This window comes from Schistocerca piceifrons, chromosome 2, assembly GCF_021461385.2.
Source record: "Schistocerca piceifrons isolate TAMUIC-IGC-003096 chromosome 2, iqSchPice1.1, whole genome shotgun sequence".
Taxonomy (NCBI): Eukaryota; Metazoa; Arthropoda; class Insecta; order Orthoptera; family Acrididae; genus Schistocerca; species Schistocerca piceifrons.
The window spans coordinates 142,337,943-142,356,756 of record NC_060139.1 but is presented as its reverse complement, the minus strand read 5'-3'; the positions used below and the strand labels follow the sequence as shown (position 1 = coordinate 142,356,756).

The 18,814-nt window shown below is 38.5% G+C and overlaps 1 protein-coding gene across 1 annotated transcript in view; it reads right to left on the bottom strand.

Annotated features, from left to right (window-relative positions):
* The window catches only part of LOC124775199 (glutamate receptor ionotropic, kainate glr-3-like), a 194,334-nt gene extending 177,012 nt beyond the window's left edge, over nucleotides 1-17,322 (bottom strand). Inside the window, exons 1-2 of the mRNA XM_047250038.1 lie at nucleotides 17,039-17,322; nucleotides 7,636-7,885 (exon numbers count right to left, since the gene is read on the bottom strand). Coding sequence (XP_047105994.1) covers nucleotides 7,636-7,885; nucleotides 17,039-17,322 — 534 coding nt within the window. The remainder of the gene's footprint in view (nucleotides 1-7,635; nucleotides 7,886-17,038) is intronic.
* Between the last annotated feature and the right edge of the window lie 1,492 nt (nucleotides 17,323-18,814).

The window sequence follows — 18,814 nt, the reverse complement described above, 5'->3', positions numbered from 1 at the left end:
TCAGCTGTTGCTTGCTGTGGATAATTTTGTGCATTATGTGAAGAATCGTGCGAAAAAATAATTCCGTAAGTATCCAGACAATTTTTATATTAATCTGTTGTGCTACAATAGCAACAAATAACAAGTGTTTGGTATTGCAGGTCATGGGAAACAGAAAAGACATTTCTCCAAGGAAGGAAGGGATGCTTTTGGAACTCAAAGCTGATTGACTCTCGACAAGGAAATTTGCTAGGAAATTATCAGTTGACCACTGAACTGTACGACATATATCGATGAAACAGGATGAAACTTGAAAGTTCAGTTCGAGTCACAAATGTGGTCGGAAGAAAATCTGCTGTACCAGATTGTGCAGGGCAATGAAAATGATAGCAACGCAAGACAGAAAATTGAGTTGAGGCAGACTGCTTTTAAAACTGAGCACGGTTTTGGTATCTCAACTTCCCATGAAACAGCGCTAAGAAGCATTTCTGATCTCATCGTTACGTAGAGAAACATTTCAAAGAAGGCTCAAGTACAAAGAAACACGGTCAAGAAAAGAAAAATGTTTCTTGATATGTATCAACTCCTGATATACTGGGACTGGAAGTAAGTGATCTTTCTTCTGATGATAAGTAATTTAACGTGGGCGGCATTAATAGTTGTTTGAAGTTGTAGATGCAACTAAGAGAGGAACTGAGGAAAGATTGTGTTGTGGAAACTGGGAAGCTCCGTGTATGTTGGGAGAGTGTGTTCTAAAGGCATGGGAAAAATTAAGGTTTGCGGAGACTGAACTACAGAGTTAAAAAAACGGTGATAGTGGAGACCGTGTCCAGTTGATATGATTTTTACTTTCGGATTTTTGTATTTTTTCTCCATAAATGTACTGAAACAAATGCAACGTAATAAGGTACTATAACTATTTGGCTATCAGATGGTTTCTTTCAAAGCTTTATAAAAATAAATCTGTGGTGTCCAGAAAATATTTTGCAAACTTTACCAGAGGTATCAGTTTAACCCAGCCTGGGTCAAACTTATGCAGTTATGGGTAAAGTTGAAACGCCCTTGAGCAGCTGGTACGGTGTCAGAGTTCAGGATAATGGTAACCAAAACATTTATTTGGAAAGGGTTTTTTGTTTTAAAATGTACAAATATATTAAAACCAAAAGTTAATGTTCTAAAGATATATTTAAAAGTGAATATAATGGATTTTTACATTGTTCTAATAAGTTTCTTAGTTTTACGAAAATTAAATTTTTTAAACTAACGTTTAAAATTAAGATTATAAAATATTTTTAGATAGTCTCACAGGCCTTTAGTTGCGGCAAAGTCATTCCCAATCTGAAGAGAAACATGGGTCTGACTGGCATTTAACCCAAGTGTAAAATGAGCTGTCCTCTCCACAAGCTATGTATGTCAACTTCTTGCAGGAAACACATTATGTCCAATCTTGACCCGGTTTGGATGAAGAATAACCTTTTAAGATACACCAAACAAAAAGAGTCCTCCTCAGAGTCTGATTCATGTTTCTTTTTGTAGCCTTCAATCTTTTTATCCTTGGCTTGTCATGCTGTTTCTTTGTTCTCAAACAAATAACTTCATTAATTTGCTTTTCTCTGTCTTAATGGACTTCATTCTCTCCCTCCACTTTGTATCTTTTTCATTTTTTATAGGAGTAACTGTTAATGCAGGACTTGAAGGGTTGTTTGTCTTTACCGCTTGTTTTACGTTCTCCTGCTTTTGGTAGAGGGCGAATTTGTTCTGGCTCAACAATGGGAGAGATAGCTCCATGGCCAATAGTGACAAGTGATGACTCCTTTTCAGTGATGTCTGCTAATACCGATGTTGAAAGATGTTAAACGCCTCATGAGGTAGAAGGTTGATTGACTTCTGTGGATTTAGAAGGATGATGGATTTCTCCAGAAGGCTGTTGATCTCCTGCTAACGTAGAAGGTGGTTGGTCCTCTGGTGTTGTAGAAAGATGACTATCAGTTACAAGGACTGACAAAAAATCTACCTCCTTAATAATATCTGGGTTATACGACATGATCCCTGAAGCTTTGAATCCTGCCACAATATTATGTGGTGTCATGGCATTTCCAAAGGCACTATTTACGAGATTAGGAATGTCATAAGTTGTTAAAGTTTTTCCAGGGTTGCTAATTAGTCAGTGGTCTGCAGCTGTATAGTGGTATTTCTTGAATGGTCCACAAACAAATATGTCAAGGGGCTGTTCGTGGCGAGAGGGAAAGACAGCAAAACAACTCCATTGTCTTTACAGAAGTTTAACACCTGCACTGACAATGGTGAATCGTGATTGTCAAGCAACAAAAGGCAGGGATGGTCGGTTGTTGACTTTACGTGGCTGTGAAATTGTCTAATGACACAGTTATCCAGCCAGATGGATGTGCAGTACCAATACATCCTGGCAGTCGTCTCTTTCTGAAATAGTCTTTAAAGAACATTCTAGGGTAAATGAAGTGTTAGGGGACAGAGTTGCCAATAGCACTGATACAAGTTGCAGTTGTAACTGTTTGCTCTCGCTCAGCAGAAGTGGCTTTTGTATCATACCGAACTACTTTCTCAACAATAATTTTCATTGGCCGCTGAAGAGTCTGCACCCCAGTTTCGTCTGCATTCCACACATATTCTCTTTACTACTTATGTTTTTCTTAAACATGTCTCAAATTTTCAAAAAAACTCCCAACGTTGTGTCGATTAAAACTAGTTGCCTGACGAAGGCTACTCGCTTCTGGCTCTCTTAAAGAAAGTTGAGATGCGTTTCTAAAAATTCATAAAACCATTCTGAAGTTGCCATTTTGGCATTTATCCAAGTATCTGGCACCTTGTTTCACTAGTGCAAATTCATAGGCCAGTTCCCGAACACTTTAGGAGTTAATTCACAGTAAATTTTAGCACTTGTTAACATGTAGTTACTATGCTCGTGTTCCAAATCATCATTTAATAAATGTCAATGTTCAGGATAGCATATCCCATTTTCTAATTCCCAGCTGCTTCTGGTGTTTCAAGATGCTTTTACTTTTTAGCTCTATAGGTATGAAACGTCATTTGGCCTATAACATATGTTTTTGCTGCTTCCTTGATAGACATCCAGCCATTCTTAATTTATTTATGTGCCCTCTCAAATATATCAGAGGGTATTTCCCCCCTTTCAGTTTTCTTCTTATAATTCCTCGGAATTTCGGAAAAAAATACCACATAAGAAAATATTTGTTACTTAAATTGATACACCATATGAACTTGACCCAAAAGAAGCGTATCAACTTGACCCAAACGACGCCATTACACTAAATTAAAATCTACGAGAGACAGGTAGCAGGTTAAATTATTGTTTAAAGTTAATATTTTAACCTTCAAACCATGAAACAATATGATGTGTTTGATTGTTCAACTAGCTCACGAATAACCCTAAAATAGAAAGTGGAAGTGCGTAGTAAAACTTTTAGTTCAGTTGAAAAAAACTGTTCTTATTCAAAAAACACAGCAGCAAGCAACCTTCTCCTCCAGTGCACGTGTGGTTACTGAGTATCAATCTGTTACCCCTCCACTCTCGTTCCCACTTGCAAGCCTCTTCACGTTTTTAAAAATTATTGGGCCTGTAACCAGTTGTATCAACTAGACTCCGTCTCCCCAGTCTTTAAAAATGAGATATTAAATACTGCAAGGGGTCATTACAGTGGAGAAAGCCTTGGGCCATTTATTTACCAAGATGGCAATGTTGTCCAGAAAAGTTGCACAGAGCTGGGTGCAGAGCAGTTATGGTAGTTCTAATTTTTCGATCACAAATCATATTAAGAATTTCAGGGCATCTATGTCTAAAAAAGTTATAAATAGAATAGAGTGAATTGAGGAAATTGATTATGTCTTGTGATGTGAGACTGAATGTGGTATATGTGAAGAACTTTTTGAGTGAAGACAGATGGAGTTCAGGCACTTAAAAAGGTATGAAAAAGGACACAGAAAATATTAATTTAGATGTAATATGTTCTTCACAACTCAACTTCACCTTAAATAAAGAAATGTAAACAAATAAAATGTACTTTTCTTGTTACTGTTGTTTAAAAATAACCTACATAAAATTTGTAAGTGAGGTTTTAATTTTTGGCCATAATGGAAAGTAAAATACGTGAATATTAACAAAACCGACCGATGATAGGGAGTGAAAAAATTCCAGAAGCAATTTCCATTTAATATCATGAAACAGAATAGGGAAATACCATGTACAGAAGAACTGCATCTGAAATTATGAAATTCCATTTAAAGCAAAATGTTAGGAAAAATCCCTACAGTTAGAGAGGTCTCTGTGGCACTCAATAATTTGTCAAAATGTAAACAAATAAATAAATAAATGACAGTAAAATTTACACAATGCATTTAAAATCAGTTAAATATAATTAGAATACAATTAATTTCATATGTGGCATTTCATTCCATTGTGGCTTGCAGCAGTAGTAGATAATGATTCAAATGAGTGAACAGCCTCTGTTGCAGTTATGTAATTGTTCATTAATTCCATCTGAAACAAAAGTCCCAACTGCAATTAATAAACAGTACAATAATTGCAACAGAGACAGTTCACTCATTTGAACAATTAATTTTAGATGCGTTTGGAGTGTCGTGTATGTTCGAAAAACTGTCCCTAGAAAAGGCAGGATAACTTAAGCGCTACATGGAATTACAGTAAGCCACAATAAGTGTGGCAAAGAGCTTTAAATTTTATAAATTGACTTTCTGAGTAGTAAACTATCTCACCGACATGGAGCCTTTGCAATACTGTGAATAAGTATCAAGCTGAACATAGAAAATATTTGTTTATGGAAAGATATTAGTTTTTATGGATTTTTCGGTATTCATTTTCCTTACTTTTCTACATTTTTTTTTTTTTTGCTTTTATGTGATAGTGCTTCTCTAATATTGAGGCAAGGTCTTTTCTCAAAATAAAAAGTTTCTCGACCTGATAAGACATTGAAAATGACGACTGAGTCACATTTCTAGTGTTTCCCTTTGATGAAATGTGTTTGTTAGTACATTATTTCCTTTTGATAAAATATATGTATTACTTATTACAGAGAAATGTATGTCCAACAAAGCTTGAGAATTATATAAAAGAGTTGGTACAGGAATTTTGATATCCGGAATCAGTAAAAGAAATTATGATCTTTCATTTAAGTTTGTCCCATGTTTGCTTCCATTGTAGCGAGGTGTACATAATGAAAGTCGCTGTAAGGAATAGTAATTTTCGGTCTTTCAGGCTTTCCTATTACAGTGACAATTACAAAAATTCTATGACAAAGTGAAAATTTCTGATTGCATTTGGTGACGTACTTCCTATTTGAGCTAAACGGTTTGTATGAACTTTGCGAGCCATCTCACGAATATTCCATTCACACTGTTTTTGTTTTAATCTTCAACGTGGAGGATAGTGGGACGCAGGTCTCGTTTCCTGTAACGTATTTGATATGATACTACAGAAACAAAATTGATCCCCTCTTATTTAAACTACTTTCGCTTTCGCCTTGAATTATCTTAAGATAATTGTTGGATGAGCGCTAATTTTCACACCCATCCTATCTTGTTGTCTTTGGAACCGCAGTAATTATAGTCTATTAAATATGATGAAATTTCATCAGGTAGATCTGCTTTGATTAAAAGCTCGCATAATTCCTGCTGTGCGCTGTGAGTTAATGACTGCATCTACACCTAGACATACATTCTTTCCGAATTCGTGAATAGGCATTTGAGTCTCACAAATGAATATCGTACCTCGCACATTATCTTCTTACCCGTATCCCAGTTTTCATTTACGTTTGAGATTTCTAATTCTTGCACTACTTACTCTGTTCTCCATTATCTGTGTGGAGTGTCTAGGTCACCGAGTTACAGTTTTGTATCTGTTTCACATATTCCTCCAAGTTTTCATTAGCTTCGCAGTTTTTCCGGATAATTTCATTTCTGAGTGACCTATATTGTAGCATTAACTTTCTTTCTTTTTTTTTTTTTTTTTTTTTTTTTTGCAGTTTCTTTCGTTCATCACTAACTGAGATATCCCGTCCATGGCTGCGTTGTTATGTCTTATTGAATCCTAGCCTTTATCAGCTGTATTTGCGACACCTCTTTTAAGATTTCTCCACGTCGCGTCAGTAACTGCTTGAAGTGGCGTTATTCTTTTCTCCCACATTCTTCCTTATCTGTCTATATTTTTTGTATCTTCTACTTGTCTAAGTAGCAACGTGTCACATACCTTCTCTTTTACTTCCTGAATTGCATGTAGCCTTTCATTAGATTAGGTGCACCCTCAATATCATAATCCAAGCATGGCTACTCTGATGAAGCGAAAGAGTTGACACGAGAGTGGAACGGCGTTCTGTGGTCGTCAGTGACGAGAGTAGTTCCTGTCTGCAAGCAATTGATGGGACATACACGTGTGTGGCGTAGACCAGGTGATACGTCTATCCCGAAGTGCATTCGCCCTCGGCACACAGGTTCCATCTCGGGTTTTGTTGCATGCGTAGCCAGCACTAATCGCTCGCGATCACATTTGATGTCTCTGCAGGGTAAAGCAACCAGTGCCGGCCACATTGGACAGGATTTCATCCCTGTACTACTGCAGTTTCTTCGACAGGAAGGTCTACACACCGCTGGGACAACGCAACGGGCTTTTTCTGGGTGGACATCTTAAAGCAGGAACTTACTCGTTCTCCAGAAACTGATACAACCATTGCCGAATTGCAAGGAAAAGGAGCAAGATGCTTGGGACAGTCTATTGGAGGATGCCATTCGGCACCTTCATGATCACTTTCATACGAGAATATACACATGTGTTGTCGTCAGAGGGCAGAGGCACATTGTGGGTAGACTGTGACTGTTTTGGCAGCCTCAACTTTGACATGCGTGTTCCATCTGTTCTAATTTTGTTGCCTTATACTCCTACCAATGATGCAAAACCTGTCAAGTAACTTGTCAATAAAATGACCTCGTCCTTAAGCCTGTTTTTTCCGAGGGCGACAAAAGCAAGTAACTGCATATTATAATAATAATTACACCAACGTTTAGAAAATCGCAAAGTTAAGTTACTGAGTGGAGATAAAATGCGTTAAGCGTTGTTATTTGGTCTAGAAAATTGAAAGATTCATTCGGACAAGAAGAAGTCTGAACGGAGAAGGGCAAAAAAAAATCGTCAAGACAGGACCCTTTCCATAAGGAAAAGCAAATTTTTAGAAAATAGGCTTCGAAATTCACTAGGTGTTGTAATATCCTTTATGTGGCAAAAAATCTTTGAGGAGGATGAATTTTGAAATACGTAGCAAGGATAATTGAGAACGTTAGACGTAGCATAAGTCGGAAGCGGTGGCCGAGCGGTTCTAGGCGCTACAGTCTGGAACCGCGCGACCTCTACGGTCGCAGGTTCGAATCCTGCATCGAGCATGGATGTGTGTGATGGCCTTAGTTAGTTTTAAGTAGTCCTAAGTTCTAGGGGACTGATGACCTTAGAAGTTGAGTCCCATAGTGCTCAGAGCCATTTGAACCGTTGGAACGTAGCATAAACAAAAAAATTGCCATGAATCACGTAAGAACTGAATTACGGTTGCGGTCTACTAAAACCTGATCTTCGTGTAGTTGTAGCCCTTGCTTACTTACCTTGTTGATGAATTCGCTGAGAATGCGGGTCTCTGTGCCGTCGAGGGTTCCTGGAGCGCCCTCCAGTACGACGTATGGAGGATAGTGAAGAGTCGCGAAAACCAGCTGGCGGCCCTCCAAGTTTGTCAGTCTACTTGGAAACGGCTCAGCCAGTGGCCCGTCTAAGCCGCTCCCATAGTACCACCGCGCCACCACCAGATCGTCCCGCCATGTCGCTTGACCTGTAAATTTTACTGTCACCAGCTTGAAGCTGGTGATGCAAGATGAGGTTACCTACTGAGCCTCTCTGTATTTCAATCGCAAAAAAGATTATCAATCGCTCGTGAAGTATCCCAATAGCTTTACTTGCAAAATACGGAAAATAATTTTGAGAATGTACACAAGAAAATGAATTTTGGATTTTGTCTATTTAAGACACATTTATCGCAAACGACACTGTAAACTGTGACTAAGAGAAGTGTGTGCTGTAGTCTTGAAAAAGGAAACCTGGCACGCTCAACAAATGAATTTCGACTTCACAAATGAATTTCTTCTGATACTTAGACTGGAGAGTTTCAAAGCATAGAAAACAGGAAAATAGGGAATTTGGAACGCTATTTTATACGGTAACAGCTAAATGAACTAGTCTCGAAATTTAACAGAAGTGTGGAGCCGCAGTTATTTGTGAAAACAGATGTGGCGTAGAAGTATCAATGAAGGAGGACAGGATGAAAAACACTTTGGAAAAGAAACCTAGTGACACCCTGAATATGAAGGTCAAATTTATTCCAGCTGCTGTGTCTGTATTCTTCTGTAATTCTGCCATCTTTTCCTTTTTCTATAATAGTGCTCACTCACCCACAATTCACATATTTTCATTTCCTTTTATTGCGTTACCCGATTAATTCTCTCACACACTCTCTCTCTTCCTTCATCTACCATGTTTGACATCTTCACTCCACTTCTGTATTTTGCTTTGGGCTACTGTCAGTTCTAATGAATGGATAGCAATAACCCACTCTTTGCAGCGCTTTCCTATTCTTAACGAGTTCTACTGCCTTTATACCATATTCCGCTCGTTTTGTTTTTACCAAAAATTTTTGTTTCCATTACACTTCACTGCCGTATGTATATTGTGTATTTTCATTTGGGTTTGCTGATTTTCTGGTTTCCCTGTTACATTCATGTTCCTGACATTCCATGCTTTGACTCGCAGCGTATTACACTTTTAATTGGTTTTTCAGAATTTTTCTCATGGTCTCCCCTCCCCGTCTTTTAACTAGACATTTTTGGACCGCAGACAACATTTTCTGTTGTTAAACATTATGTCTCAAATACAGGATATTGTTACGGGACATCCTCCTCTAGCAATATCTTTCCTCAACAGTAATAGTCCATACCAGTATTATTTTCGAATTTTGGACAGATCAGAATTATCTTCGTTGCTTTTCTGAAAAGTACCATATAAGTTTTTAGAAGGCATGTTATATTTCGAGCCAAAATTTATGAAAATGAAATAGTTTATCAAATACTTAATCTCGATGTTATAATCGATAAATTCAAGTTCTGAATATACAGTTAAAATTATTTTTTTTAGAAATATCGGAAATTGCGACCTAATGGCACACTTAATATTTCTAATGTTAGCTATGCAATACCGTACTGGTTAGTATGTTTATTTCTGGACTAATTTATGAAGTAATAATCGAAAGTCTTAATGCAACAGAAACTAGTAGAAAATCATTTGTTAAGAGAAATTGTAAGCCCGTTGAATTTTGGGCAGAGTGAAAGAGTAGTTAGCATGCCTCTGATGTGATAGGACGTATTTTTGTATTTTGTGCGAACAATATAATTTGGGCTTTGTTAATGTGAAAAATCGAAAGAGTATATGATATACTACAATGTGAGAAAATATATTAAAAACAAAAATACGGCAACAACTATCTTCAAATTTATCTAGCTCCATCCAACCGTGAGGACCGAAAATGTGACATTTTCAGCTTCAAGAATCAGACCCATAGACAAGAACAACTGGAACCAACCCTACATGGAAAGCTAAGTAACCTAGAAATTTCATTGTAATCTTCGCTCCTCTCAAATCATCGTAAAAGACTAATGTGGACAATAGATGGAAGAAGGGGGGAGATTACAGTCTCCGCTGCTTTGTGAATCTTCATGCCTGTCATTCCTGATTCCCCAGTCTTGGCCAGCAGTTTTCCGTCCCATGGGGATTAGGGGAACTTTTGTCCACTCCTACTTTCTGTTTGACAAGTTCTTTGAGGAATGAAGGTGTCTGTAATGAATAACACACTATTCAGCTATTACGAAACGGAGACATCCATGGTAAAAACTTGGACACACAAGGAGTTACCGGCAAGATTACAACATTATGACAGATATTGGATTGCAAGCTATATCAAGTAGCATAAACTGATCAATATTTAGTAATGTTTAAGAAAAATCTGACACTTAAGAGTATGTAAAGGAAGAGTAAATGTTTAGTCAAGTGGGATATTGAAGTATGATGGTGTATTTGAAGATGTCTGAAAATAATGCATACCATCACCTCTAATCAGTTGAGCTGAAAAGGAATGGACATACCTGTAAAAGGCAGTTAACAGAGGTTACAAGAACAAAGATGGTAACTGCGAAGAGGACTTATATGACAGAAAAAAATACTTCAATTTATCGTTGAAAGGAGGAAATACAAAGATGTAAAGTATAAAGAAAGAATGAAGCAAAGTAAGCCACTATGGGATGAAATTAATAACAAGTGTAGTGAAGCTAAATTCTGATGCCTACAAGGAAAATATTAACGATAGGAATAGAAATGTGCCGTCGGAAGGATAAATTCATGATATAGAATGATCAAAGTAATGTTCTTTGAAATTAAAAGAACAAGTGACAACGAAATGAGTACAACATGTGTTCCATTGTCAAACGCACAGACAGAGTGGGTGGCTGGATAGAGTACTTTGGGGACCTCTAATGAGTGGGGGGAATTCTTTGCTGACACGAAAGAAGAAGACATGGGTATCGATGAAAGATTTGAAGTACGCACTATTAAAGTCAGAAACTTACAGAGCTTCAAATTTTTTGGTCAAACAGGACAGATGAGATAGATAACATTCTCTTACAAATTCTAAAATTGCTCAAGTTAATATGCATATCGATTCAGAATCGGGTCATACAGTCGGACATGCGGCTGAATGTTATCCACAGCCCCAAAGACCGTACGCGGATGTAAATGCGAGAAGTATCGTACAATAAGCTCAGTTGTGGCATGACTTTAAAACATTTGAAGACTCTTTATCATTAGGATCTGAGGTCGTTAACGATCTGAACACGTTAAAAAAATTTAACTTTATCAACAATATAATATACATGTGCGAGAGGACAAGGTTGGAATGGTTTACCGTTTTATTGTCTCCACACTGTTGGTGAAACTAATGAAGTATTGAATGTTTTGTCTACGAGAAAATAATCCGTGCTTGGAAAACATAAAAAATACCCGCTGGCGGTTCGTATTGTTTCGATAAATAGATGAAAATCAAACATTTAACTAGGACTTGAGATCATTATACGTCTTTAACTTTACACTTTACATATAAATGTTATACAAATTCGTAAAATATTGCTGATCAGCTGGGCAGTGTCAACCAGAGAACGGTATCTCTTCGACTCTTGGTTTGTTTACATCCCACTTAGTCAACTCTAGCAAGCATCAGTAGCAGAACGGGCGCCCCGGAGCTCCAGGTGTGTGTAGTTTGTTGAGCAGCTTTCCAGAGCAGGAGGTAATCGTATACGTTGAAATACGCGTCCGTGATGAGCTCTTTTCGTTCATTCAGTGTTTTAAACGATAGGTTCCCGTTTACTGTACCAAATTTCTAGCTCTTCTTTTGTGTCGAAATTATGTCCCTTGTCGATCACGTGCCAAATTTTTAGATTTTCATCCGTGTTCGTAACGATACGTTAATGAAATCAGAAGTAGAGACCTAATGATGCCTTGTTACTAGCATATGTATGGTCTTTCTAAGGCGTCAGTAATTTTCATATCTTTTGGCCTACATAATGCTCTTCACAGTTGTCGGAATTGATACACGTCGTATTTGCCGTCCTTATGTATGTCGTGTCGGGAAGGAAATTTTAATTTGTCCACTGTTTTAATTGCAAGTTTGCCACTTTCTGCCCGAATGCAAGTTTGCCACTTTCTACCCGAATTATTCGCTCAATTTTATCGCATGTGGTAACATTATATTTCACATTAGCATATTTTATGTTGTATTTAGCGGTTTTACGTGCTGCAGCTTTTCTTATAAGTTTTTAGGCATATATACGTTCTCCAATTTTTGAGTGAAAACCATTCTCGTCTGTAACTTCTTTTAAAATCAGTAAGCAGTTTTCATATTATGTATTCATTAGCGGCAAATTCAGAAGTAGGTGTAACTTGGTATAAGAAAGTGGCCTAAATTTCTTCTTTGGGGGTTTTTATTTATTATAGCCTAACGATTAAGTTACAAAATTATTTAAATAATGCCATGTTCAACATCAGGATGCAGTATTTGGTACCTGATTCAAACAGCAGAAATTCTGAGAAAAATAAATACACTACCCTAAATTTTCCGAACATCGACAACCGGTACAAATTAGCAAGTGATCTCCTATTTCGTACCACTGGGTAAATAAATTGTACCACGCTTGTAAACTATGTCCCTGAATTTAAAGATGTGTATTAGATTAAGTTTAAGGAAATGTTCCATATTTTAGTTGTTACATCACTATTTTAATACAGTGCAATATCAAGTTTTGCCTACTGTCCCCCATCCTTGCACACTTTGCGTGAATCCACATTTTTCATTTTATGCATTTAACCCATTCTTTCATTCGATCTTCCTCACACAGTTCGCTATACCATAACTCAGTTTTGCGAATGAGTTTCTATGGTGGCTTCCCGGCAGAGTCTTTAAGTCTGTAAAACCCTTCCTTTTGGTTAATGATCTGTAGTTTTAGATTTCCTTTCCTTTGCTTCATTCCGCTCTAAAAGGAAAAAATCATGGGCTACTTCTCAGCTCACAGGGTCCTTGACAAGATCTCGGAAGTTTTGTTTGAAGCTCTCATTATTTTCCACGGATTCGGCGATATTTCTTCGAAGGATACCTTCAGGCCACTTTTTGCCTGTCATGGCTTCCTCTGAATTTGAACTATGGGGCAATACGTTTCCTTCTACAATGTCGAACCCATGTTTTCTTACATGCGGTATGCTTAAACTGAAATACAGGGTTATACTCTTCCAATTTGCACTCAACATTTTCATTTGCAGCATGCCTCTTAATTGTTGACTTAGAAACATTTTACATGCCTGCACATTCATTTCATCCTCGATCACACTCAGATGTAGTGTTCCAGTTAAATGCAGTTCAGCTGTGCTCCACTTTCCATTATGCCTTTCTGTTGCCATATTGAATTAATAACTGGGGTTAAATGGCAAAGTAAAAAATTCACATCATCATTTCGGAACATTACGCTGCGCAAATAATGGAAAAACGCATTTTTTAAAGATTCATCATACCAGAAAACTTTTCATATTTTACCGGTACAATATCAGAAACTTGTACCTGTGCAAGACGCCGTTTTCTATTTGTCAGTTCCTTAGGAATGAGCCAAAACGAATGCAGATTTACGACCGTCTGAAAACTAAGGTTATTTCACGTATATTCACCTATAAATAAAACAATATGTTGCTGATTACCGCATATATGAGTAACAGTAACGCTCTTCACCATATGTACAAAAGGTTGGATTAAAACTACAACCGCCCGCATCTCGTGGTCGTGCGGTAGCGTTCTCGCTTCCCACGCCCTGGTTCCCGGGTTCGATTCCCGGCGGGGTCAGGGATTTTCTCTGCCTCGTGATGGCTGGGAGTTGTGTCCTGTCCTTACGTTAGTTAGGTTTGAGTAGTTTTAAGTTCTAGGGGACTGATGACCGTAGCAGTTAAGTCCCATAGTGCTCAGAGCCATTAAAACTACAACAAAATCAACGCTGTGCCGAAAACTTCTTCGTTGCAGAACTTGTTTTATTCCTTTTTTCACTGATGACATTTGTTTCGCCTTGTAAAAGGCATCTTCAGACTGACCTGCACTAATTACAGCAGTATTAGAAACTCTTGATGACAAGTTCTAAGATTAAATATTTAATTTTTTTCAACTTACTAATATGGTGTTGGTAAGTGATACAGTAAAATAAATCGAAGGAGGTAGGTGCTCACGCAACGTGTTAACAGCGTAAGTCCTGATAACCACATTTAACATTATTTTATTCATCCACAGGTTATCGGATGTTTCGCTTTTAACACATGATGTGAGCACACACTTACTTCAACTTATTTTGCTATACAGGGAGGTTCACTTATACGTTTCAGCGGGAATGCCTCTGGAACTACAACTGATATCATCCAAGGACTTTCACGGGTATGAGTGTAAGGCAGGGGTTCCTGAAAGTAAATACTATGAGACATTCTAAAATGTAAGCATATATTATCTCCAAATAAAACCTGCGTTGTTTTTGAAATGGATCCCCGTATTACTTATTACGTAATCTATAACATGAGAAATCACTAAAAGTATGACATTACTTGCATAGCAATATGTCATTTACATTCCGAGATATTTCAAAGTGATGGCACTTGAAATAAACTAAAGGCGCCGCAATTGCCCTTCCCCAGACGTAAGTGTGAACCCCACGTTTCTCGTAATAGCGATGCAACAAGCACTGTACTTATTGTATTTATACTGTTATTAAGTGGACTGGAAACACTACAGATGTCCAGTCACACAACTACGTACACCTCCCATAACGGCTCCGTCAGATCCTTGGTCAGCCATTAGCCTGGCCGGTGATATTCGGTTTTTCACTATAGTTACGTCCATTTTAGTACTGCAATAAAGATCAATAAAAGGCCAAAGAGCATATCCTTTCCTTATTTTTCATTGTATGTGATTGGACATCTGTAGTGTTTCCAGTCCACTTAATAACAGTGTAACTGGCAATAAGCAAAGCGTTTGTCGCATCGTAGTAAGTAAATCACATCGCGATTAGGAGCAACATGGGGTTCACGTTTGCGTCTCTGAACGTGCAACAGCGGCGCGTTTTGTTTATTTCAAGAGTCAGTTTCGCTCTGCAATGTAACTGATGTATTGAGATGCAGTCGAAGTCATTCTTTTTGTGATTCTTCTTGTTGTTGATTGCCTAAAATGTAATGCAGGATGACAATTAAAAAAACAATAAAAACTTAAGTCTGTGATGAAAATAATGTTTGCTTACGTTTTAGAATGTCTCATAGTATTTACTTTCGTGGGCTCCTGCATTACGTTCATACCCGTGATGGTCGGTTTCCAGCATCTATTGTTGTTCGAGAGTACACGCACTGTAACGTTAAAGTGGCCCACACTGCAGGTAAGGTGGGTAGTCTATTTTTACCGGTGCCGTAACAATGGCACCCAAAATCCACTGACCAACAGAATAATGATAGTTTTCAAAAATATTGTAATCTCCCATTCGCAAGTTAGGATCAACCCTTTCTAATACTGTTGTAATTAATGTAGGTAAGTCTGAAGATTCCTTGTGTAAGGTGAAACGCGTCCCACTGATACATAAGGCAATACAATCAATTCTGTAGCCAAGGCCGTTGTTTTCACCACATTCTGCATACTGGTTGCTGTACCAAAACCCCATGAAATGGAAATCCTTTAAAATCGACGCTGCCTCTAAAGCCACTTGTTCATCAACGCACAGAGTTCATAGCTCGCACTATGGCTGTAAGAAGCACGTAGTTATTTTCACCTCACTAAATGCCAGTGCAACAGGTACGAATTTTTTTAGCAGTGATGCAAATTAGGAGCTGGTACAATAAAAGCAACTCTCCTGTACGTGTGACACCGTAACCACACACAATTTTTAATTTTCGTTTTTAGATCCTAAATGCTCACTCAAGATGGTCGGAGTCAGGAATCTGAAAAGCTATTTATGAATGTGTCAGAATGTAAAAAATTTACTGTTTCACTACTACTTTCATCTCCAGAAGTAAAATTAATGTTTATTTTTTTTTTATTTACACGTGAAGCTACTTAGGACCAAATTGAAGAGCAAATCTCCAAGGTCATGGAACTTGTCAGTACATGAACTTACAACATAAAAGTAATAACAGATAAAAATAAATGTTCATGAACCTAAAAAAAGGTCAGTCCATAACGCTATAGGGATTACAATAAGAATCAGCTTAATTTTTCAAGAAACTCCTCGACAGAATAGGAGTGACCCATGAAGAAACGCTTCAGTTTCGATTTGAAAGCGCGTGGTTTACTGTAAAGATTTTTGAATTCGAGTGGCAGCTTGTTGAAAATAAATGCAGCAATATACTGCACACCTTTTTACACAAGAGTTAAGGAAGTCCGATCCAAATGGAGGTTTTATTCCTGCCGAGTATTAACCGAGTGAAAGCTGCTTATTCTTGGGAATAAACTAGTATTGGTAACAAGAAACGTCAATAAGGAATATACGTATTGCGTGCCCAATGTCAAAATACCCAGACTCATGAACAGAGGTCGACAAGAGGTTCGTGAATTCATACCACATACTGCACGAACCACCCGTTTCTGAGCCAAAAATATCCTTCTACAATGGGAAGAGTTACCTCAAAACATAATACCATACGATATAAGTGAATGAAAATAAGCAAAGTAGACATATAATACGTGTCGAGGAATCACTCACTTTTGATACCGTTCGAATAGTAACAATGGCAGTATTAAGTCTTTCAGCAAGATGCTGAACGTGGGCTTTCCACGACAGCTTACTATCTATCTGAACATCTAGAAATTTGAGCTGTTCAGTTTCACTAATCATATGCCCGTTCTGTGAGATTAAAACGTCAGGTTTTGTTGAGTTATGTTTTAGAAACTGTAAAAACTGAGTCTTACTGTGATTTAAAATCAGTTTATTTTCTACAAGCCATGAACTGGGGTCATGTACTGCACTATTTGAAACTGAGTCAATGTTGCACACAACATCCTACACTACCAAGCTAGCGTCATCAGCAAACAGAAATATTTTAGAGTTACCCATAATACTAGTGGGCATATAATTTATATAAATAAGGAACAGGAGCTGCCCCAACACTGTTCCCTGGGGCACCCCCCCCCCCCCCCACTTGACAGTACCCCACTCGGATCCCACATCACAGCCGTTACCAACATTGTGAATAATGACCTTTTGCTGCCTGTTGCTAAAGTAAGAGGTGAACCAATTGTGAGCTACTCCCCTTATTCCTTTAATGGTCCAACTTCTGGACCAATATTTTGTGATCAACACAGTCAAATGACTTAGTAATATGTAAGAGTAAGTAAAACAGACTGGCAAGACTGTTAACCTGTTTCCCTCATCCACTGTCCTGGCCACCAGGATATCTGGGACGAGCTTGATGTCTGCGAGACCAAAGACGTCGCTCGCGTTGACGGGATGGTCCCTATCCACCGGCAGCAGCAGGAGGCGGAGTCTGGCGCGACGAACAGCTCGGCGCGACGCAGACAGCAAAGCATCGACAGCTGCCGAAGCGTCGGCATGCCGAATGACGAAGCCCAGGCAGTCCGCATCCAAAGCGGACACCAACAGCTGCTCGTCACCATCATCCGTGCCGTCTAACACACAGGTCATCCTGGCCCTTAGCGACGCTGCCTTGTCCCATACGGCATAAGGTGAATCAGAAATTGTCGCCATGCATTTGTAATTCCCAAAGTACGCCCTGATAATATCCTGTGTCATCTCGTCGAGAACGTGTTCGAAAGAACTTTCACCATCTTTCTGTAGAATCATACGTCCTAGGCATTGCTCGTATCCCAATGTCCATATCAATGATAAAGTATACATTACTATACTTCTTAAAGAGCACCACGTCATTGAGGTTACAAAATGTTACAAACTTACAGGAGAACACACTTGCTGTTCCTGTGTACCTCACGCGTACATACTTCACAATGTCGCAGGTATCTCTCTCTCTGTCTCGTGCGGCTACGAGACACAGAACTCATTGTAATGCACAATTCTCTGTTACCTGAGTTTGCATCCGCATTACAAAGCAAATCGTTCGCAAGCCACGTTAGCTAATGCTGCTACAGCAGCTCTCATAAATCTGTTCAGACTCCCTTTGTTCAGTGTACCATACGCGCTCACAGGCTATGGAGCCGCAAATCCGTTCGATTCTGTTAGATTAATTCATTGCCAAACACTAATTTGCGTTCGCTACTATTGAAACCATAATGCAAGGAGTCACTTGTATAAGCATCACAGGACGCTGCTCTTCACTGTTATGTATGCGTTGCATACGCTCGTTACGTATTTCAGATACTCTGAATAGTTCATCAAGGAGCTCGACAATGTGCACAATGGCAGTAACTTCAGAAGATCGTGATCGGACCCTTAGTACACATATATGATAAAAATATACCACTCTGTTATTCGCTTACGATTGTCAATCTTTACCTGTACGAGTTTTGGTTCGAAGTGAGTTAATATGTTTTTACTGTTTCAGTCACTTTTCTTTAGTTTCTTGATTGCAGTAACGCGTTTCTGAGTCTCAAACCATAACTAATTTCACACTGAGGTGGTTTTTGCTGTCGTGAGAGAGAGAGAGAGAGAGAGAGAGAGAGAGAGAGAGTGAGAGAGAGAGAGAGAGAGAGAGAGAGAGAGAGAGACTATCAAAATTGTACCTCCATAATACAGAGAAAACAAGTATGGAACTGAGTACACCTTAATTGTTAACCATGAAAACGATAGATTTGTTGAACAGGTATAGAAATCACTGACGTCGTATTAAAAATGGCATCCTTCCTCAGTGTCTACAGGTAGTGTCTCAAAATCTGTACCTTCCAAATCTGTTTACTCTTGGAGCTCCCTGATATGCTATTTAGCATAGGAGCAAAAGTAATACATCAGTGGATATTAGAAAAATAGCCTTCACTCAGAATAAGAGAAAAGTGAATGCTATCAATACAGAATTAACGGACATGTTGACTGAAACTTCCTGGCAGATTAAAACTGTGTGCCGGACCGAGACTCGCACTCGGGACCTTTGCCTTTCGCGGGCAAGTGCTCTATTAACTGAGCTACCCAAGCACGACTCACGCCCCCTTCTCACAGCCTTACTACT